The following is a 22,563-nucleotide window of genomic DNA, read 5'->3' on the forward strand; positions in this document are numbered from 1 at the left end:
ATACTCACTCTTCTGGTCCTTGGGGCGACGGGTGGAGTAGGGAGAAGTCAAACTCAGAACTCCCCTCGGCCCAGTGTCCTCCAGCTCTCAGGGCTGCCAAGAACAGAGGGGGCAAACCTAGGAGGGGACAGGCCAGGAACACTTCCAGATGAGGGTGGTGGCCCTGAAGGCCAAGGGCATTGGAAATACCCCTACCTGATCCCTCAGCAACTCATCCCCAAGAGACAGGTGAAGAAATTTAAGCCAGAGTCCTAGTTTTACCTTCCAGCGAACAGACAATGAGGGGCTGGGGGCAGTGCTGGAGGGAGGGGAGCTGTGCTTGTTACCCCAGGGCCCAGCACCACAGTGGGGGTATCTCTTACCTGGCCTGGGAAACCCAGACCCGGCCTCAGTCTCCACACCAAGATGGCATTTGGGGTTCATAATCCAGCCTTCCCCTGGGAAAGAAGGCCGGAGAGTGGAGGGGGGGGAACCACCTCCCACCCCATCCACCCAGGGTATTGGCTCTTGCTGTCTCATCATCATCTTGATGTGTCATCCAAGTCCTGGGTGAAGTGGGTTGGTTGGCTGAGGGGACAGCCAAGTTTGAGAAAACAAACCCCGAGATCCAGCTAACAGTTGGCAAACAGGGACACCAAGTGGACCCTGGCCGCCCAAGGGAACATTTCCTTAAAAGTGCTAATGATGCCACTAGTTCCTTAAAACAGACACCTGTTCTAGACTTTGGCAACCTTTGGTGCTCCAGAAAATCCCTCCCAATGTGCAGCCTGCCTCCTTGTCTCCTCTCCCCTAGAGCAGGTAAAGCTTTGTCTCCTAGGCCCTAAGAGGTGCCCTCCCGTTCCTACACACCTCAGAAGCCTGAGAGAGAGAAGACTGTGCCCTGGAAAGGCAAGAGGCAGAGAGCAAATCTCAAGGCATGTCTGCCCAGCTTCTCTGGGCAGGAGTTTTCTGTGCGGCAGCTGGGCCAGGCCCCTGCCAATGGCTTCCACACAGGAGAAAGGCCTCTGCCCACAGACAAGATGGTCATCTCACCCTGGCGTCCTGCCATGGCCCCAGCCTTGGGGAACGCTGGCCGGGTTGGGCAGGAGTCTGGGAGTGGGAGCAGTGGCAGCTGTGGCCTCAGGGGACAGCAGCACCTTGGGCCACCTTTGGCTACAATGGGAACAGCAAGGACAAGAGAGTGAGTGGGACCTCCTGTAGTCCCAGCCTGACAGCCACCTTTCCCCAGCTGCCGCAGGCCTAGGACTCCTATAGGCTGTCCCTTTCCACACCTCCCCAAGGCTCCCTCAAGCATCAGTAGCTGGTTCTTCAGCCTCTCTTTGGGACTCTTCCATTAGCATTTAAATGTGGCTCCATCTTTAAAAAAATATACCAAATACCCAGAGAGCCCAGAATTAACTAAAAACCTTCTCTCCCTGGAGCTTACGTCTCCACCAGCTATTACCTGGCACAGTCTGGCTTCTGCAAGAAGCTCAATCCACTCAGACCTGGTCCTGCTCTCACCATGTCCCCATCCATGTCCATTAACCAGGGGTTGCAGCAGTCCTGACCCCACGGTGGCCCCTGGCCTTGTAACGCACGCTGCCCCTCTCCTTTCCTCGCTTGGAGGACACCTCTCCCCTGGTCTCCTTCCCGTGTCTTGGCAGTGTCCCTGGAACAGCCCAAGGGTCTGCTTTGAGCCCTCTCCTGGTCCAGTCCTGGTACAAATGCCCACTTAAGTGCTTGTAGCCTAGATAGGTCTCTTGAGCACTCCAAGCTGTATCACAGCTGTCCCTAATCTCTTGGCCCATGTCCCGTTACCAAGCCCCAGCAGTTCTGTCTTAAGAGTCCCTTGGATCCCCCCCGCAACCACCCATCACACCCACACAGCCCAACCTCCACCATCTCTTGCCTGGACAGCTGCGACAGATTCCTTGCGGAACTCCTGCTTCCTCCTCCTCACTGTGGCCAAGAGCAAGCTGACCAGCCCTGCCTTTCTCCTTCCTAAATGCCTTCGAGGTTCCCTGGCATCCCTGGCATCAGGGCTTCCAAGAGCGCGTGGGGCTGCCTTCTTTTGCCCACCCCCACTCTAGTCCCCACACCTGTCACCTTCGACTTCCAGCTTCTCCAGTTCCTCAGAGTGCCCCTGGGCCTCTGCTCATGCTGTTCCTTCACTGGGGACCATGCTTCCCCTTCCCATATTTTCCAGCTCCCCATATGTCTTACCCATCCATCTTCCAGGCTCCACTGCCACTAGAGCTGTGCTGTCCAAGGCAGGGGTCACTAGCCACCTGTGGCTCTGGAGCCCTTGAATATGCTAGTTCTATGCTTTAAGTGTAAAATACCAGATTTCAAAGCAAAAAGTTAATGGCTCATTCACAATTTTTATACTGACTTTATATTGAAATGAAAATATTTTAGATATACTGGCTTAAATGCCTTATTGATACTTTTTAAATACTTTTTAAAATGTGGCTATTAGGAAATTTTAAATTACATACATGGTATGTACTGTATTTCCATTGGACAGCACTGCTTCTAGGGGCTTAGGTGAGAACCCAGTGAAGTGAGGGGCCTCCCTACTTCCACTACCCCATGCCCATCCGCCACAGAGCCAGCCCCTCAAAGGGAGGGATGGCCTGTCCCCAACATGGTACCTGACACAGAGGTATTCGGTGAACGGACGGATGACCTGGGAAGAGGCACAGGGAAAGAAGCTCCTTGTGACACCAGTTTCCCATCTTTTATTATCCAATAAATGGATGGGAGTGTAGACGAGGACAGGACAACAGCAAATTTTCAATAAATAAGAGAAATGGGGATGGCAGTGGGGCCCATGCCTGCACGGCCCCACATAAATAACCAGGTCACTGGGCTAGAGTGGACATAGAAGCTGGGCTGGGCAGTCGCCCGCACTGGCCAGCGGGGGGACGGACACCGACACGACAGGGACACACAAACCACTGAGGCCAGAGGTGCCTCTCCAGCCCCACACACCCCTCTCCCTGAACGCTCCTGAGATTCTGGGGTGGCTATGCAGGCTGGCACCCTGTATCACAGCCCCGCACAGGTCAAGACTGGGGTTCCAATTTCAATAAAAATAGCGGAGTGGGGGGCAGACACATGCATTAAGCCCCTTCTGTAGGCAGAGCCAGGGATGGGCAGCCCCATGGGGGCCTGAAGGCACAGGCCCTGGAAGCCGCAAAAATGGGGCCATAAAGCTACTAGTGGGAGGGGTGGCAAGGAGTCAAGCTCTCCCCGCACACGACTCAGGCCAGAGCCTGCAAGGAACCCAAGAAGCCCTGGGCCCCAAGACACCTTTCTCTCCCCGCTTCACAGTCAAGAACTGTAACCAGGTGATGGCCAGGGACTTGCCCACGGTTAAAACCAGGGAAATCAGTCTCCGGCCCATGGCTTTTTGTTGCCTCTTCCCTTCACAGAGCCCGCTGGAAGAGGAGGGAGAGGTCCACGCTAGGGCCCTGAACAGAGGCAGGGGCAGATTACCAAGGCCTGGGGCCCGGGGTGCCAGGCAGAGGGCCCCTCTGCCAAGGCCTAGCCACCTGGTGCTAGAGGATCCCGCAGGGTCCTAGGACCTGGCCAGGGCAGGACACGGGCGGGGGAGGAACTGGGTGGCAGGGATGGGGGGCGGCTCTCCACCTGCTCCTGCACACAGCACCCGCCAGCGGGCCCGCCTCTGCACGGGGAGGACACTCCCACCTCCAGGCCTTGGCCTTTGCTGTTCTGTCTGCTGGACCATTGCTTCTTGATCCTCACAGGCCCAGCTGCAGCTCTGCCTCCTCCAGGAAGCCTTCGGAACCTCCCAGGGCAAGGCTGCAGTGTCCTCAGATGAGGCAGACCATCAGATAACCAGGTTGCTCTCACTTAGCCGGACCACATAGCGGTTCTCCTGGGAGACAGAAGTGAGGGGTCAGAGCTGAGTCAGGGGGCTTCCAGGCTCCAGGAAAGATGCCCCTGCCCCATCCGCAAGTCCAGGTTGGTCCAGGTGCCAACAGATACTTGCCCCCCCCAGCCCTCACCTCAGTTTTGTTCTCTGCTGGGGGCTTCAGCCACTTAGTATGGCTTCCACCACTTCCCAGCAGTGCCCGCTGCTCAGTGGGGAGGCCAGGTTGTGGGGAATCAGGGAGGTCACCCCCTGAGGGCCCAGCCTCTGTGATAGTCTTCACCTCAGAGGCTGCTGAACTTGACCGTTGCTCCGGAATTCGGGCCACTCGGAACCTATGAGGGGTGGTGGTGCAATGATCCCCCCCATTAGAGAGGGAACATTGGGTATAGAAAGGGCAGCGCCTGCTAGGGTCCCACACCAAGTTCATGGATCAGAGCCTGAGCCCTTCCTATCTCCTCCAACCCACAGATGAGCCCCCAACAACCCCCAACCCCAGGTTGTAGGCAAACAGTCCTTTGGCCTGAGGGCCACAAGGTGTGACGAGGCCAGACCTCTGCCCTGGGGCCTAAGGGCTCTTGTGAGACACAGCACAGCTGGGAAGACCTGACTTCTCCCGGACCACCCCACCCCCCTTCTGCCCAGAGGTATACTGAGGCCAGAGAGGGGCCATCACTGAACAGGATGTTCAGAGCTCAAATAGGGCCCCGTCCCCCCCACCCTGGGTATAATGTCTCTCCCTGACCCTCTGTGTCTGTGCCCATCTCACCTTCCCACAGACAAGATGGTGATCTCGCCCTGCCGTCCTGCCTTGGTCCCCGCCTTAGGAGCCCTGGACGGGTTGGGCAGGAGTCTGGGAGTGGGGGTAGCAGCAGCCGCGGCCTCAGGGGACAGCAGCACCTCGGGCCACTTCTTCTGGCTACAACGGGAGCAGCAGGGGCCAGAGAGCGAAGCCAGGCCCTGCACAGTGTGGAGGTGGTGGCGATGCGGGCAGATGTGTGGCATGCTGGGGGGGCCCGGCGGCAGCCTGCGGAGGACACAGGTGGGAGCGGTCACTAGGGCAGGCCAGTGCCGGGGGTCCCAGGAAGTAGCGAAGGGCAATCAGGGTAACACGAAAGGAACACACCCGAGTAGTGGATCCCCAAGGAAGCGGGCTGGCTCTACGGGCCCGGGGCACCTGCGCACTCACCTGGGCACAGGCCTGTGGCTGGTCTGCACCAGCTGTTTGCTGTGATACTCCTTCAGCAGCTCCTCCAGGGCCGCCGCATTCTCTGTGGGCAGCTGCAGTCAGAACCCGCGCCGGGGCGGGGGGCGCTCCCCAGGCTCTCCCACCCCACCCCCGCCAGGGCCTGGCTACTGTCCCTCCACCTCTCATCAGGCAAGAAAAAGGAGAGGGGCAGCACCCTCAGCCGCACTGGTCAGGGAGTGCCAGGCTGGCCCCGGCGTCCTGGGGGAGGGGCAGAGCACATGGGACTCTGACCCCGGTGGCTGCCTCAGGCTCTGGCAGGAGACCATCCATTCCTGGGCTTGGCCACAGGGCCAGGCCCGCCCCTCACCTTTCTTCTCTGTGATCAGGCGTACCAGGACCCCAATGGTGTCCTCGTTGGCATCTTCGGCCCTGTAGGCGGGGTTGATCCCTGTGGAAAAAAGCAAGAACTCTGATCCGGGGGAAGTGGGGGAGGTCACTGGGTGGGAGCGGGGGGAGCGGGTGGCACACCGGGCTTGACAGCTCCACCAAGATGTGGCAGCAGAGGGCACCCCAGGCCTCCCTACGAGTTGTACTGCAAGCCCTGGGGTTTAGGCTCTGGTGGCCCTCCAGGCCTCAGCTCTGGAGGCTGATTATCACTGCTCCCTGCAGAGTGAGGCTGGGGAGGGGGACAGCCTTTCCTGGGGCCTGTTGTCTCCCCTCCACAGCTTCAGGGAGCTGTGGGCTATCTTTCTGTCCAGACCCCTGGACAACTCTCTGGCAAATTCTGCCATTCCAGGCTTATCACACTTCCTGGCACACCACCCTATCCACATTACTGAGGGCCGTTAGGGCCCAAACCTCAAAAGAGCATAAGAATGAGCCACGTGACCAATTCTAGGCCAGCAGCAAACAGCTCCTAGAACCTGCACCCAGGCAGCAGCCAGCAGTTAAAGGAAGACCTAGGCTAGGAAAATGAGTGCAGTCCCAGGCAAAATGGCCTGAGCTGCTGTCTTCCTGCCCCCTTTAGACTGCAGTGTCAGGAGGTGGGAAGGGCTCTGGCCAGCCCCAGGCAGGCTGGGGCACAGGCATGGGAAGCATCATTTCAATCTTGACTTGGCCACAGGGCTCTTTGGGCCCTGCATTCATACCGGGGACCCCGGCCCTACTGGTCTTCAAGGGACAGGGAGGGGTGGGGCAAGAGGAAAGGGGCCCAGGGCCCTGGGGTGGGGCTGGGAGGAACACATCTCTCCCTCTGGTTCCAGGACTCCTAACTCAAACCACAGCCCGGAGCTGAAACCTGAGCCCCTCCTGGGGCCTGCCAAGGACAACGGCCCTGCCAGTGGCTCAGGTCAGAGGTCAGCTTGAGTTCCCAGAAGGTGGTCCAACCGTTGAACCACATACCCGCAACTGCAGCCCCCAGGGAGTCCAGACCCCTACGGCTGGGCAGGGCCTCACCCAGGGTGAGAATGCTGCTGAAGCCACTTGACCTCTGCTCTGCCCCGTCGCCACCTCTCCTTCCACTGTGTCACTCTGTAGGGTCTCGTCTCAAGCCCACGTGCTGCACCTCAAGGAAGCCCTCCTAGTTAGCCCTCTGCAGGCCCTCCCCATCAGACCCTCTAGGCCAACGGGTTCCCTTGTGCAGCCCCCCAGCTGAGCGGGGCTGGGCTTGTCCCGGCCTTCTGGCCTCCCCACCCAGACCCCAGGCCAGGCCTCACCGCTGCCTCCACCTCCAGGGCCGGGCCCAACCTCCTTCTGGGCCGTGCAGTGGTAGCCTTTCCGCTTGAGCAGGTTGCACACCAGGATGCCCAGCAGCCCCATGAGGCAGAAGACGGGCACGATGGCAATGACCGCATACTGGGCAGCCGTCTCCTCGGGGCCGCCCGCCCGGGTGCCATTCCTGGGCTGCCGTGTGTCCCCAGCACTGGTGGCCCCTGCTGCTATCTCCACGCCACGTCGGGCCCGCCGTCCCCGCTCTGAGCACCACAGAGGATGGAGACATGGAGGAAAGATGGAGGCAGAGAGGCCCAGGGCCTGGGTTAATGGCGGTGGGGGGGGGGGGCAGAGGCACTGAAGTGTCCGGAGCCGCCTACCACCCCGTCTCCGCCACGCTGGGGAAGCAGAGGCCAATTCACCCCCACCACATGCATTTGGCCATCTTATCAGTCAGCCTGAGCAAGGCCTCCTTAGACCTCAAGGCACCAAGACCCTGAGCCCCATGGCCCACCCCCCGCACTCCGGGGTGAACAGACAGCACGTGAGCATCTGCCTGGACTCACGGACACCGGATCCCACCTCCCCACGACTGGGCCTCAGAGAGTGACTGACAACAGGGGCGAGGTGTGTGTGCGCACACGCACCTACATGTGTCTGAGGGGATGAGGATGGGGGACAGGAAGGACGTTAGCTCCTCGGCCCCCGCCCCGAGCTGTGGCTGCCACCTGCTCGATGGTGTCTGCCACTCAGGAACAAGGTGAGCAGACACACTGCCCGTGAGCAACTGATCGCATCCTGCTGGACACCCTTCCCTGGGCTCAGGAGTGAGGGCCCCACTGTCCCGGATGGACCCTGCGGGGGGCCCTGAGCTCCAGCTCACTGGATCCCCTCCTACACACGGCCTCGCCAGTCCCAGCGCCCATCTGTTACTCACCATAGCAGCGGCGAGTACCCAGAGGTGTCCAGGAGCACGGCTGACAGGGGACATGGGGGACCCCCGAAGTGGCAACCCACCTGCGGGGCGAGAAGACATCACTAAGGCCCAAAAACTATCCTCAAGAGAGGCTCCTACCGGGCACACTCACTGGTCCTGACCCATTGCATTTCACAGGGGCCTGCTCAGGGTGTGGGTGAGGCTGGGGCTCCAGGACCCAAAGTCCTGGTCAGCTAGCCATAAGCCCTCAGGCCCCCCCATCATGGCTCACCCAGGCTGGCAGTCTCCACATAATGTGTCTTGAGTCGCTGTGCCTGCCTGGGCCTCCAGCCTCCCTCGAGGGCTGCAGCGGGAGTGGGGCTGGCACGGGCCAGGGCCCCACGAAGCAGAGAAAGTACCGGGGGGACACGACCTGCATAATGTGCCCTGCCCCAGGTCCTGTGGGAGGGAAAGGGTGAGAACAAAGCCAGGAGCCAGGCCTCAGGTCCCTGGGAAGCCAGGATTGGGGAACCCGGCCCTGGTCCTGTTTCAACAGTCTTCCTTGGCCAGGGCAGACGGGCAGGGCAAGCTCACCAGGTTGGGCTCCTTCCCAGGTGGGCACTGCCACGGGGACGTTGATATTGGAGTGGCCAGAGGCCAAGGCAGCAGCTGGAAGAACAGCAGGCAGGACACACTGAGAGAGCACAAAGTGCTGGGTTGTGGCATCTCGGGCGCCATCTGTCTGCCACCCACTTCCTAACACCCCAGGAGTGGGGACCACTGACCACTCGGGGCCAGCCCCCAGGTTTCAGGGACACTCTCTAAACTGCAAGTAAAACCTTCCTGTCCCATACCTGCCGCATCACCACAGCCTAGGTAAAAGAAAACCATATCTGCTTCTGGAAAGTGCTGGAAAACCCCAGAGAGAGCCAGATCAGGATCTCAAGCCCTCGGGTCCCTGAGTCACACCCATTCCAGCTAAGCAGGATGATAAAGAGGAGAGGCTTCCGAATTCCTCTCTCAAGTACTGTCCCCCTTCCTGCCGCCGCGGCCCCGCCACCACAGCTGGGCATGTTGGTCACCAGCCCCTGTTCAGCATCCCTGGGGCCAAGTCTGCAGCTGCTGCTTCCTATTCTGGGCCCTCAGGAGTCCTTGGGACCGACCACATCCTCTGTGACCTCTCCACACACAGCCAGCCATTTCACACTCCTGTGCCCACACAGGGCGGGATACATCCCAAGGATGGGCTCTCCATTTGCAGCCCCCAGCACATTCCAGTGAGACCTCCCTCTGCTCCCCATTCCAGGAATGAACCACCTGCCCTGAATCCCTCCTGCTGTGGGGAGACCCTCCCCACAACCTGTCCCAGTTTGGCCCCAGCTCGGGGTAACAGGCACGGAGTAGAGCCAGCTGGAGGGCAGAGGGCAGAGGGCATACCACACAGGAGGCCCTGGCACCCTCCTCAGGCCCCAGACCTGGCTCCCAGCACCTGCCACGCGCTCGGAGACCTCCTGCACCGAGAGCTGCACAGGCCAGGAGGGGTGTCCTAGGGTCAAACTGCAATGCTTCGAAGGAAGAGCTGTGCATCCAACCCTAGCAGGGCTCCTGGCACAGGCTCTCTGAGCACGGAGGGCTGGGGGCCAGGGCTCTGTACCAAGATCCCATCCCCAGCTCACCACAAAAAGGCAGGACAGGGGCCAATGCGGCGGGCTCAGCTTCATCCTCAGGCCCCGGGAGTCGCCAGCCTGGGAAAGAAGGAGGTGAGGCTGAGCAGGAGGTAGGAATCGGCAGGCAACTTCTGTCTGTCCTCCCAGCCCTGCTTCTAGGACGAGACTAGACAGGAATTTGCAAGCAGTAGTGAGGCAGGCAAAGCTGGCGCAGTTTGGTGTAGACTCAGCACACTCCCTCTTTCCCCCACAAACCTGAGTAGAGGTGGGGGTGCGCTGGTTGGGGCTGGCCTCCCAAGGCCGCAGAGCAGGGGGACAGAGGGCTCTGCCAGGTCTGGGGGGCTTCCCAGAGGAGGAAGGAAGCCTGCAGCAGCGGTCCTGGGATGGGGGCTGAGAGGGCCTGCCGTCCCCCCACACCCAGACTCTGCACCTCATCTCTAGCGCCCAGGCTCCCAGCCCCTGGACCTCCTTGTGGGCCCTGGCCTTTCCTGCTTTTCTGCCTCCACTTTTGCGGTTTCTCCTCCAGGGAAGGCCATCAAAGACCAACAGGAAGGCCTGTCTTTCCAGAAACATCTAGATTTCCCTTTCTCCAAAGCTCCAGCACGTCTCCCTACCCCACCCGTTACAGTCCTGGTCCACCTACGTGTCCCACTCCCCACCCGGCGGTCTTCTCCACCGAAGGATGTGGAAGGATGGGCCCAACACTGGGGTGAGTCTGACTCTATCTCTGGGGCAGGAGCAGACCTTCTGCCATCCTAGCAGCCAGCATTCAGCCTTCTGTCCTCTCTTGGTCACCTACCACCGTGTGCCGAGCGCTGCCCTTAGCACAACAAACAGAAGACACACACTTTCCCTGTCTTCAGGGAGCTCACATCCCTGTTGACCAATGGCCAACAGATGAACGGGGACTGTCCCCCTGCCAGACGGTGGGGGGAGTGCCAACAAACAATAAGGCAGGGTGAGGCTGCAGATGGCCACCGGCCTAAGGTTAGCACCCCAGCTCGGAGCATGGCATCGTCTGGAGAGAAGCCTCTAGCCAGTAGACAGGTTGAAAGAGTAGGATGGGGGATTCAGTTTAGACAACAAAAGGGGCTTCGGCAGAACGAGGGAGTCCCCGTCACGTATTTCCAGGAGGCCTGCCTTCAGGCTCAGGAGGGGGAAGGAAGCTGGATTTGTCAGGCCCCAGCCACAGGCCACACAGCTTCTGACCCCTAAGGGGCGGCCAAGCCACTGGCCTAGGGCCCCCAGCAGATTGAGGGCACCCCACCTGGGGCCCCGTGCTGCCCAGCGCCAAGCCTGGCGGGAGAAGCGCCGCCTGCAGTAAACCCTGGGCCCGGGAGGGCCCCTCAGGCCTACAGGTGGCCCAGCCTTCCCAGCTGGAAAAGGTGCCAGAGGAAACTGATCCCCCTCCCCGGACCTCGGTGACAGCAGCCAGGGGTTTGAATTACACCACAGAGAGGGGGAGGGGCTGCAGGCACCACATCCCCGGGGCTCTCCAGGTCACTGGCAGCAGCTCTGGGCCCAAAGCCAGCTAAGGGGAAAACTTGGGACAGGGGAAGGTCAGGCCACAGCATGAAGGCCACACCCTGGCGGTCAGCTCCCAACAGGCGGCATACCCGGACCCATCCCCCCACCTGTCCCCTCCTCTAACTTGTCACAAGTCTTCCTTTCCAGTTTCTGGCCCAAAATGGCCCTTCCCCTGCCCAGGCCCAGCTCCCACGCAAGCCCTTCTCCCCATGAAGATCTTCTTCATAGGATCTAACCCACAGACTTGACCACGAGCCCCAAGGCTTCGGGCTGGCTCAACTGGGGCTGGGGCAGGGGTGAAAAGAGGCACAACAGCTCCAGAGGGAGAGGGCCCCAGTGCCACCCCTGGCCCTGACTGGCACCCACTGGGTGACCCAAGCCCATAGGGAGGGGCTGTGCAGCTGCTTACCTTCAGGCAAATGGGAAGCTGTGATCTCGAGGCTTCCAGGAGGAAAGTGGGGGTCCAAAGGCCCAGACTCAAAGCCAGCAAGGGCCCACTCAGGCACCATTCACAGACACTCGCTGCCTCGCGCCCTGACGCCTTCTAATTACGTGCCTTCTAATTATCCCAAACTGGTACTTACTCCAGTCTGGCCGCCGGAGCCTCTGCTGACAGCCTTCCCCCCAGCCCCCACCCTCAGCCAGACTGAACCCCCCAATGGACCTGTCCAGTCAGGCAGCCCATGACGGCCCCCGAGCCCCCTCTATGCACACACCTGCTGCTCTGACCGCCCTCTGCACCGCCTTTCCCGCAAGGCCCCCCCAGCATCTAAGCCTAGAATCTTGGAATCTTGACTGAAAAGCAAATTCAGATCAAAGCCCCTTGGCTGGGTGGGTGTCGTGAAGTCTCCGTCCCTACTTCTCTGCCTAGTCCTAAGGCCAGGCAGTCAGTGACCTTCCAAAGCCTCCAGAGGGCCTCCAGAAAGAAGACTGTCGCAGGCAGGCGGGCGGACCAAGGCCCACAGCAGGGAGGCTCCTCTCTGGGCCCAGTGCTCCCTGCAGAGAACCGACCCAACAGGGCAGAGGAGGAAGTTGGCCTAGAGGCCACTCCTCGTGAAGTCCCCTAGCCTGGGCTTGTCCTCATTGCCACCAACTCCCTGTGGGACCTGAGCCCCTGCTTCGCCTTGCTGGGTCTCAGTATCCTCATCTGCAAGATGGGGCTATTTATCTCCCAGGGCAGGACCGCGGTGAGCTTGACATGAAGTAATGAGCCTAACACGGGTCGTGTGATTTCCTCCCCCATCGCTCCCTTCTTCCCTCTGCACCACAGGCCCAGGTTTGTAATTAAGTATGTGTTTGCTTGCTTGTTTCATGCTGCTCCCCCACTCCCCACACCCCCACCCCGACAGCAGCAAGGGCAGGGTGTCTGTCTCATTCTCCGCAAACCGCCCCCCACAATGTCTGGAGCAGGAGGCCTCGTAGAACAGGCCAGCGGTGGGGGGGGCAGGCTTCCTCACAGGCCGTCCACCCCCACCTCCAAAAATGCCTGAACAATCAGATCCAGAAATTCCCTGGAAGAAAACCAGCTAGTGAGCCATGACCAGGGCAGGGGAGCCCCAGGGAGGCGCAGCCCCGGAGGCCTCCGAGAAAGAGGAAGCTGTGACACCAGCCAGCCCCAGGCAGCTTCCCCTTTCCCAAAGCTGCAGCTCCACGTGGTGGGAAGGCCCAGCCTGGGGCTCTCCTCTCCAAGCCCACCCTGGACTCCCACGGAAGCTCCACGGTATCCTAGAGGTTGCCCACCACGCCTCCTCGCCCTTGGCCTCCAGGTCAGCCCCAATGCTGGGTATCTTAACACTGGGCTCTGGCCCCTGTCGCCCCGCAGCCATTCTGGGCTGCTTTCCCTCCCCTACTCTTGCCCCTCTCACCAAGGCCCCACTGTTTCCTCCACCCAGAGAGCCTTTCATCACCTGGCCAACACCTACTCTTCCTTCAGAGCTCAGCTCAAAGCCACTTCCTCCTGGAAGCCCCCCTTATCCATTCACAATCCTGCAAGCGACCACCCTGTTCATCCAGCCTCTTCCCCAACACCCTCCATGCCCGGTGCTCAGCACACGGCCGGACCCTGGGAACTGGTAGGTATATACTGAACTGGGGACAGCTAGGGGGACGGATGGGGGGTGGGGGGGCTGGAGAACAGGGATCAGGAGGGTGTATAGCTTCTGCCAAGGCTAGGAAGGCCCAGAGGCTGGAGTTAGGCAGGAGGGTTTGAAACTGGATTTGAACACCTGAACGAACCTGGGGGAGAATCGGCCTGCCTTGCTCTGCTCTTCACTGGCTCTGTGGCTGTGGACACCCCCTCTCCCGCCAAGACAGAGGGCTGCTGTGAGGGGAAGAGAATTCACCTCAAATACTCAGCACAGGGCCTGGCATGGAGTCATCCCTCAATAAGCACTCACCATACCTCAGTTTCCCCACGTGTAAACTATGGACCGGGGAACGGCACACGCTTGACGGCAGGTGTGAGGTATGAAGCTTCTTCTCCATTTACGTACAATGCTTGGCCCAGAGCCTGGTACCCAGGAGGTGCTGGGTTAGCCACGGTGAGGATCTGGGAGGAAGGAGGGTGTAAGAAGGGCGAGAGGTCTGGAAAGGCAGGGGGTCAGAGCCCAGGTCACACGACGCAAGCTGAGAAGCCCACACTGCCCTTAGGGCCTATGGGAGACTGGGAGGGTTGGGGGGGGCGGGACAGGTAGGGAACAGTTCGCCTCTCAGAGGGCTCCCTGGGCTCCCTGCCAAGGAGGCAGGACTGGGGAGACAGAGGTGGGAGGCAGGTCCCCACGTGGAGCAGGGGGTGGGAGGCAGATACTTCTGTTTCGCAGCCAGTGGCTCTAGGGCCTGTGGACCTCCCTGCAGCCTCCAGAGGCTAGAGTTGCCTGGAAACACATCTGGACACAGGCCTTCCTTGGCAGTGGCCGAGACAGAAAGACAAAGGCCGCCCATCAATAGAGAAATCCAGGTTAGCAAGCAACCCCGTGGTTCCCTGGCAACTGGGGCCGAAGTAGGGCAGTGTCCACGGTGCGTGGCGGTGAGGGCAGCTAGGCACGCCTCTTTGCCATCCTCCAGCCTCCCAGGGAAGGCAACCGACTCTTTCCCTTGGGGTCAGTCTGGGTTGCTCTACTCCTCACAGAAGAGGTGAGCATCCCCGTTTCACACCCAGGTAAACTGAGGCCACAGGAGATCACTTGTATGGGTCACACAGCCAGGGAGTGGTGATGCAGGCACAGAGCCCAGGTCTGGCTGATTCTGCCCCCACCCCCGACCCCCCTCACCCTGGAGGCTGGCACGCAGGGCCCGGCATGCAGCGGATGTTGTCCGAGGGTTTGTCAACTCGACGGCAGCGGCTAGGGAGCTAGCGCACAGAACTGTTCTCGGAAAGGCCATGACAAAGCACGCAGGCGGGCCCCAGGGGGGAGGTGCTGCCCCCATTCCCAGGGTCTCTGGGGCCTCTGGGGTCTCCTTGCATCCACCCTCATGTGTGTACTGCCCTAGTCGGCGCCGGCTCCTGCAGGAAAAGGCACTGGCCGCTGTGAGGAGCCGGGGAGAGGAGGTCGCAGGCTGGAGGCCAGCTCCTCAGGCTGCGACAGGCGGGGGGCCTACAGCTGCGCGGAGGCTAGCTCGGGCCGGTCCGTGAGAAGGGCAGCCGTGGTCTTCCAGGCCACAAGCTTGCGTAAGGACCCCACGCGTGTGGACCCCAAATCCTGCACCAGGGCACACCAGACAGCGGCTGGTCCCTGCCCCCGGCCCCCGGGGCTCGGCAGGATCTGGCCCTGACCTCCAGGCTGCCGCACGGTCTGCTCTTTCGGAAGCTCAGGGAGGTGAGGGGGGCAGAAGGGGCTGAGGGGGCTAATTGGCCCTTGAGGCTAAGAAAAGGCTGAGGTGGCCAGACTGGGCCGACCCAGCTCCTCCCAGTCTGGTGTGGTACCCATGCAAAGCCTGCCCCTTCCCTGAGCGGAGTCTGGGGCTAGGGAAGGGGGGCGCTAAACCACAGAGTCGTCTCTGGGGCAGAGCTGGGGCTCCCCAAGCCCCCTCACTTACTGCGTGCCTCTTTCCCATTCCAGGCCTCAAAGGGTCCCAGGTTTCACAAATGAGGAAACGGAGGCTCAAAGAGGCTAAGGACTCCCCTGGAACAATGTGGCCTCAAACGAGACAAGGTTACCAGCCCCGAGTGCGGGCAGGCAGCGGGCAGCCCCTGTGCTCGCCACGCCGGCCGTTCCCGCAGCTCCCGCAGGCCCGGTGCGGCCCAGCACCCAAGCGCCGGCAGCCTGCGCTTCCTGCAGGGAGCCTGGGCCGGCCCTGGGCCATCTCCCCGGCCCCGGGACAGCATGGCCAGGGGCCTGGGAGGGCTGGAGGAACCGCACTGCCCACCCGCTCACGTTACTGCTACCTCTTCCTCCGAGAAGCCACCTTTGCCTCGGAGCCTGGCTGTACCGCCGTACTGACCACCAACATGCCAGGCCCGACCCCGTCAGCCCAACTGGGGCGAAGCTTCGCAAGAGACCGAGGGGAGACCACGGGCCCAGCCTGCCCTGTCCTCTGACTCCTCTAGACTTGGGGTGCTGGGGAAAGAGACCCCTCTCCCCAGCAATCCCAAGTCAGGCGGCCCTGACCAGCGGCCGCTGAGGAAGGGGGTCAGCACGGGCGGGAGGTGGGGCAGTTACTTCCCCCCGCCCCCGAGCTTCAGGGTTCTCTGCAAGCAAGGGTTGTGGCCCCTGCCTCCAGAGAGCCTGCGGGAGAAGTGGAGCCTCTGTAAACAGCGCTGACCAGGGCCTGGCCTGACGAACCTCTCCCGAGTATCAGTTCTCACCACAGCCCGCGAGGGCCAGAGGAAGAGCCAGGCTCAGAACGAAGCCGCATCCAGCCAAGGTCATCCAGTGGCTGGAGGAGCAAGCAAGGGTGCTTTAGGGAACCCAGCAGCATGAGTAGAGGAGCCCCGGCCTCCCAGGATGGCCCTGGGTGCCCCTTTCCCAGCAGCTCAACGGGCCTATGTCCACCTGCTCCCATACAAGCCGAAGCCGCAGTCAGGAAGGTGGAGGGGCGCTGAGCGGTCAGGACCAGCCCCACACCCCCAAGCCTGTCTCCTCTGCTGTAATTTGGGATAGTTATGCTAGTTCAGCTGACCTCTTGGCTGGAGGACCCGGAGTTCATCGGAGAACGGTGGCTCTTCTTACAATCGGGCTTCAGCCCAGGTGCCGCCTCCTGTAGGAAGCCCTCCCAGCCTCCCTGTCTGGGGTGGACCCTCCCCTCTCCTGGCCCCTTGAGCCACTTGTGATCTCCCTGGAGGGAGGAAGGGAGGCAGAAAGGAAGGCAGCAGGCAAGTGCATGCACGAAGCTGGGCACAACAGGCCCCTCCTTCCGCTCATTGCTCCTTCTCACAGTGACCACACTATGTAGATCCAAGCTTAGGCCCTTCTTTCTGGAAGCCCTCCTTCCCTCTCTCTCCATCCACACAGTCAGACCCTGCTTCTAACTGGCCGCAGAGGCCCCTCCGTCCCTCTCTCCATGCCAAGTAGCCAGGGCACACGCTCACAGCCACATGGGCAGTTTATTTATAGAGCTCTCATCTTTCCCAGGGTGGCCCAGGAAAGAGCTCTGGCCTTCCAGGCAGACAGACCCGGGTTAAGATCCCAGTGACAGCAGGGTCTTACAAGTCCCTCCCCTCTTGGGGCCCTGCTTTCCCTGCCTGTATCTGGAGGACGGTGCTGACCCTCAGGATAGGAGGCTAAAAATGTGTGAAACTTGGGGGTCCTAATCCCAGGGCTGGGCACACAGTAGGGATGCAGCTCTGGCTCCATCCTGTGCACCCCAGCCAGTGGCACTGGGACCAGGCCCAGGCACCCAGGGCCTCAGCAAACAATGGGTGCTGAGCTCTGCCAGAGACCTCGTCCCACTCACCCCCAATCCTAAGTGGGGGTGGGGCCAGATGAGACCTGCTGGCTGATCTCAGGCAAAACCCCTCCCCGTCACCTGGCAGAAGGGCCAGCCCCATACAGAGGAAGTCTGGCCTTATCCAGCCAGGCCAGGCGCTGAACAGCCCCACCACTTCCTCCTCCCAAGGCAGGTAGCCAGCATGGTCCTTCTGGGGAAACTGATGCCAGGATTGTCAGACAACCCTTGCCTCCACTTGGAGACAGGGCGAGGCAAGACCTTGAGTGCCAGACTCCAGCATCATGGCTGTGTGACTCAAACTAGGTCGGGTCCCCTCTGCCCTGAGTCTCGGCTTCCCCACTGAGCAGCTTGGGAAGGAAGGGGATCCTCTGTCAGCCCTGTTGAGACCTGAGCCCAGGGCCTGGCACACAGCAGGGAATCTGCTGGCCCAGAATGGGGGCCTTGTGTGAGGAGGGCCCATGGCAAGCACCAGATCTGCCCCTACAAAAAGGATGGCCATGAGTCTTCACCTCCAACCTCCCCCCACCCCCGACACATGCATCGAGTATCGGAGACCCTGGGGGCAAACCTCCCTGTGCATCCTAGCACACAGTAGGCCCTCGGTGGCTGCCCTAACGCAGGAAGGGGCCTGGCCAGCACAGATCAGCAGCAAGAGAGGGCAGGCTTCTGGCCGGGGCCGCCCTACACAGCTGGGTATGCAGTGCCCATGAGTGCCCCACACCAGTGCCTCCTCCCAAAGGGGAGGGGGGCTACCTGGCAGGGGGACCGCGACAAAGAAGAGGAACTAACACTTGGCTGGGAGGGCTTCTTGGGTGAAGGGAAGCTGTATCCTGAATGGCCAGGAGGGTTCTAGAAAGAAGAGACAGCAAGAGCAAAGGCAGAGTCAAACCAAGGCATCTGGTAGGGAGAGATGAGGGTGAAGATACAAAGTTCAAAACGTCTTGGAAGGAGATGTCAATGCTAGGATGAAGAGTCTGGACTATATTGTGTAGGCAAAAAAGTAAGTTGCCTTAGGAAGGATGCTCGGACAGTGTGTGGAAGGAATGGAAATGGAGGCAGAGAGGCCAGTACACGCGTCTAGGGCCGGACAGCAAGGCTGAGCGGAGCAGAAGCGGAAGCTGTGATTTTGTGAAGGTGTGTCTCGGGCCAGCTTCCAGTCTTGGGCCACATCCAGGCTGCCGGGGGACATGTGGCAGCATGGAAGGTAGGTAGGGGCTCTGTCTGGAGGGTGAGAGCCAGAATAAGAGCACCCTGGGGCCCTTGGGTAAGTCTCGGCACTTCTCAAACCTCAGTCTCTCTGGCTCGCTCACTCTCGCTCGCTCTGTAAAATGAGGCTGACCCTCTGAGCAGGGGCAGAGCGCTGACTGCCCCTCACAGTCTCCCCTCCTTGGCCAGCAACTACCAGATGAGTCCCAATTGGGGCCACGTGTAGAAACCCAGCCTGGCCCCACTGTCATCCTGGGAGGCCCAAGTTCCCAGGAAAGTCTAGCTTGGGCAGGACAGGGCTGGGAGGGCCTCCATCAGGGCGAGGACCTGAAGAGGAAGCTAACCCTTCCCCTCTCCCAACTCCTCTCTGGGCCCTGAGCTATTTCCCTGTTTGCTGGGGATGGAAATAACTCAGGCTCAGCCCCAGGAGACCAAGACAGCTATTCTGATCAGCCCCAAGAAGCACAGCTCCAGTCGTTCCAGAGAGGACCGAGGGACACCCCTACCCCCCAGCTCTAGCTCTCGGCCAAGCGGCAGCAGTGGTCAGAACTAGCAGGGGCCTCTGGGACGAACAGGGAAACTGAAGGACTGAGAGGCTGGGGCAGAAGCTCAAGGTCATCCCCAGCCTGCCCCCCACCACAGCGTGTGGGGAGATTTGGGAAGGGGTCCCTAGAGCAACTCTCAATAGGGGGATAAAGCCTCTCCAGTACGGGGAAGGTCAGCCGGGACTCTCAGTTATCCTTGCCACCCCTGGAGCCTGGGCTGTGCTGCTGACTCCTGACACTCTCTGTAGCCATGTGGATACTCCCAAAGCCAGTTGCAGGTTCTAGAAGACAGGAGACAGGCCTCTCTGGTGACCTCTAGCTAGGGGTGAAACCTGTGGGAGGGGAAGGGGGGCGGAGGAACAGGAAGACCACACAACCACCTGCAATGTTTCAGACATGGGTGCAAAATACACACCACACTCAGAACTCACAAAGGCACACTCTGGCAAGGCCATGCTTGTCGGCCCAGGCCTGAGCGAAGAAGCCTAGATAAGCCATGAACAGGTATTAGAAAGGTGGGTGGCCCTCTCCACGCATCTCACAGGGTTTTGGGGGGCAGAAAACCTGAATTCCAATCCTGGCACTGTCCTGACTCTGCATGACCTTGGGCAAATCACTGCTTCTCTGGGCCTCAGTTTCCTTCTCTGAAAAACAGTCACATCTCAGAACAACTGTGAGGATTCAGCAAGAGTACACCATAAAATGTTCAGCATAGCACCTGGCACTGTCCCTCTATCCTCGCCCCAACGCAGAAGGCAACCAGTGTTTTCAGAGGAGGACAGAACTTCTAGATCCTTTAGCAGGTATCCCCTCACCCCTCCTGGTCTAGAGAGCCCAATTTCCATTCCACCGTGCATGAATCCAACAGACTCTCTTGTGGAGGTGAGAACCTCAGAGGGTCTAACCCAGATGGTGAAGGGGACCTGCCTGCTCCAGCCCTCCAAATCAGAGACTGCTCGGGGGCAACAAGTCCGTGCCCCCTCTCCCGGCAGAAGTCAATGTCTATGGATCAGAATTCTAGGCTTGGTCTGAAGAGCTGTACTTCCATCCCTGTCACCAGCAGCCCCTAGGCCACTGTGTCCCCAGCAGCCAGCCTGCCCCCACCCCCCACTGCAGTCTTTCTGACTGGAGGGAGGGGAGAACAGAGGCAGTTGACCCAAAAACAATAGAGGATCCCAAAGTGATGATTCACAGTCCATTCACAGCCCAACACCTCAGTGTGCAGAAGGGGAGACTGAGGCCCAGTGGGGGCAGGGTCTGAGAGGAAGATGGGCCCAGTGAGAACACAGGTTACTGGAGACAAAGCTTTGCCAGGAGTCTGGGACATGTGTGTGTGTGTGTGTGTGTGTGTGTGTGTGTGTGTGTGTATGTGTGTGTGTGTGTGTGTAGGTGGAGCCTGAGGCTACCTCGGGGCCCCTCAGCTGCTGCCAGAAGTGTCAGTTACCTCACTAGATGCCACCCAGCCTTGGCCTCCCCGCCCACTGCCAGGGCAAGTCACTCAGGGTCCTCCCCACTGATTCAACTGAGATTCTGAGAGATGCCCTCTTGGGGAGAGTTCTGGAGAGACCCCTGGCCTCCCCTGCTCCCCCTCCATCTACAGGCATGTATTTGAGGTCACTCCTCTTTCTGCCTCTTACTCATTCTCCTGAGGCTCTGACGGACACACACATACACACACACACACACACACACACACACACACTGACAATACTTGACCCAACAAGCACACTATGTCTCCAGTGATTTGGGGGCTGGTTCTCACAGTCACTTGGGGTTCCTCTCCCTCTATTTCACATTCACTGGCATTAGGAAGACGCTCTGGCCCTGCCTTGGTCATGTCCCAGGCCACACACAGACTCAGTGACCCGGGTCTCACAGTAAGCTGGGGTCACGGTCACCCGCAGGGACCTGGGGTCTCTCTCACACAATCACACGCACTCACTCGGCCTGTCAGAGACACACAGAGCCCCTCTGTGTCTCCCGCTTGGCCCCGGCGTCACCGCTCAGTGTCCCGGCCACACGTTCTCCCGGGCTGGGCCGCCTCACGCGCCGTGTCACCCACAGTCACGGGCTGACACCGTTCAGAGCCCCCCCCTCCGGCCGCCCCGCGCCGCAGCCGTCCCGTCCAGCACCCGTTCCTGGTCTCGGTCCAAGTTTTCCGGGCCGGGGGCGTCTCCGGGGCCCGCCGATTCCTCAGACTGCCAAGTCCCGCCGCTGCTTCACCACTGCGCACGGCCGGGCCTGGAGTCGCGGCCGGAGGGCGCAGGTCCCGGGGCAGGGGTCTCAGAGACGGGTGGGGACCGGTGCGCGGAAGACGCCGGGACAGGACNGGGGGGGGGGGGGGGGGGGGGGGGGGGGGGGGGGGGGCGCAGGGCCGAGGCTGCGGCATCAGCCGAGCCAGCCAACTTCCTCGCGGACGCGGGGAGGCAGGGGGCGCCACTCGGGTCCGCACCTCTCTAGCCCCGGCAGCGAGAAGCACACCCCAGGCTGAGGCCCCGCGCGCCCGCCTTACCTGGCCGCCCCGCAGCAGCTCCAGCAGGGCCCCACGGTAGAAGCGCAGCCCCGGGCCCAGCTCGGCGAGCGCACGAGCGGCCGCGCAGGCTGCGCGCCTTTTGAATGAATCGCCGGCCGGGCCGGGAAGGTGCGCAGCCCCGCCCCCGCGCGTCACGGCCGCCGGCCCCGCCCCCGACGTCAGAGCCCGGGCTCGCGTCCCCGGGCCCCCACCCCTTGAGGCGGCGGAGGGCCTCCGGTTGTCCCGCCAGGCCGCGCTGCTCTGTGTCGCCATCTCTCGCGCCCCCGAGGAACTGCAGGGGGCTGGGCGGGAAGAGGCCTCTCGGATCAGCCTCTTCTGGGCTCCAAACCAAGAGAGAAGGGGTTGCACGATGCAAGATAGACTGGAGACTCGGGTGCTACTCCGGGTCCCGTCACCATTGCCAGTCCAAGCAGGACGACCGCTGCCTCGTCCCGCGTCTTGTTTTCCTCCTAGAAATTGGCCGCCAGGGAGAACAACCTTGCTTTGTTGACGAAGCCCAGGCCCGCCCCCGGAAGCTCCTGTCTAACTGGTGTGGGAAGTCCAGGTGAAAGTGAATCTGTAACGGAGGTCCATATGGTGGTCTCCTGCACATTCCTCAGGGCCCAGCCCAAATCCTTCTCAGAGGCCTTTCTTGCCCCCCTTCCACTCCTGACAGGATAGCGAGTCCCCCCTTCCAGCAGGACAGATGACACATTGCTGTCCCTTCCCTACCACCAGCTGTCCCACCTTACCAGTTCCCATTGCCAGCCATCAGGGTGCCCAGCAAGGCAGTGACTAGGGACTCCAGGACACTATTCACATTGTGTTCCCAGCTCTGTGAATTGTGCCCCCTGGTGTTGTGCAATATGGTGGGCTGAGACTAGAGGCAGCAGCTCCGCAGCCAGAGTTTCCCCCAATCCACACTATTGAGGGGATCCCAGGCGGGTCCCCCCCAGGACAGCAGGGAGGGCCTCATCCTGGGGGCAGAGGCCTGGCTGGGACATGGATAATCACAGCCCATGACAGAGGTAGAGGAAGGTAAATAAGTCTGTTGGGGATAGATTGCGGGGAGAATGGAGAATTCTAAACAAACTGAGTCATAGAACCTGAGCTGTGGGGTGAGGGGGTGGGGTAGGTCAGGTCCCCAGGGTCCGGGAGACTCCAGGAAGAGAACTGGACACCTGCAGAGGGAGGGGGGCAGGGGAAGAGTTTCTGTTTCCCTGAGCCATGCCCACGTTGTACGGAAAGAACAGGAAGAGCTCCAGGTGACTGGTGTCAGTATCAGTATCATAGCCCCACCCCCCTCATATCTCAATGGAGACGCCCCCAGGGCTAGGGCAAGGGTGGTCCCAGGGTCAAATATCCCAAATCCAAGCCCATGGGGGATGGGGGGGGGAGCCCAGACAGGATCCATGCTGGGGACCTGCTGAGGGGGTGAGAGCAGCCCAAGAGGCTCTCTGTTCCTGCAAATGTTTTCTTTGTAAGGGAACCTTCTACACCCCAGTTCCAAGTTCCGCAGCTGGAA

General features: G+C 60.8%; 1 protein-coding gene and 1 long non-coding RNA gene across 6 annotated transcripts; one reads left to right on the forward strand and one right to left on the reverse strand.

Annotated features, from left to right (window-relative positions):
* Window positions 1–2,708: 2,708 nt before the first annotated feature.
* On the reverse strand, window positions 2,709–21,431 carry RELT (RELT TNF receptor). Of its 5 annotated transcripts, XM_034666365.1 has the most exons (13): window positions 21,039–21,153; window positions 13,291–13,437; window positions 13,125–13,209; window positions 9,372–9,440; window positions 8,290–8,364; window positions 7,988–8,154; window positions 7,717–7,796; window positions 6,785–7,042; window positions 5,437–5,517; window positions 5,070–5,151; window positions 4,650–4,907; window positions 4,017–4,215; window positions 2,709–3,886 (listed from the first exon to the last, which is right to left on the reverse strand). In XM_034666365.1, the coding sequence occupies exons 4-13, from the start codon at window positions 9,414–9,416 to the stop codon at window positions 3,839–3,841; spliced, it is 1,293 nt and encodes a 430-aa protein (XP_034522256.1). In that variant the 5' UTR covers window positions 9,417–9,440; window positions 13,125–13,209; window positions 13,291–13,437; window positions 21,039–21,153; the 3' UTR covers window positions 2,709–3,838. The 5 variants fall into 5 exon arrangements, with proteins under 5 accessions (XP_034522256.1, XP_034522255.1, XP_034522254.1 ...); XM_034666364.1 differs by lacking the exon at window positions 13,125–13,209; XM_034666363.1 differs by lacking the exon at window positions 13,125–13,209 and having other exon boundaries at window positions 13,286–13,437.
* On the forward strand, window positions 12,535–15,895 carry LOC117803368. The gene is made up of 3 exons (XR_004627159.1): window positions 12,535–12,655; window positions 12,782–12,961; window positions 14,948–15,895. It is a non-coding gene; the product is annotated as an uncharacterized LOC117803368 (long non-coding RNA).
* Window positions 21,432–22,563: the final 1,132 nt, after the last annotated feature.

Source organism: Ailuropoda melanoleuca, chromosome 8 (genome assembly GCF_002007445.2).
Source record: "Ailuropoda melanoleuca isolate Jingjing chromosome 8, ASM200744v2, whole genome shotgun sequence".
Classification (NCBI taxonomy): Eukaryota; Metazoa; Chordata; class Mammalia; order Carnivora; family Ursidae; genus Ailuropoda; species Ailuropoda melanoleuca.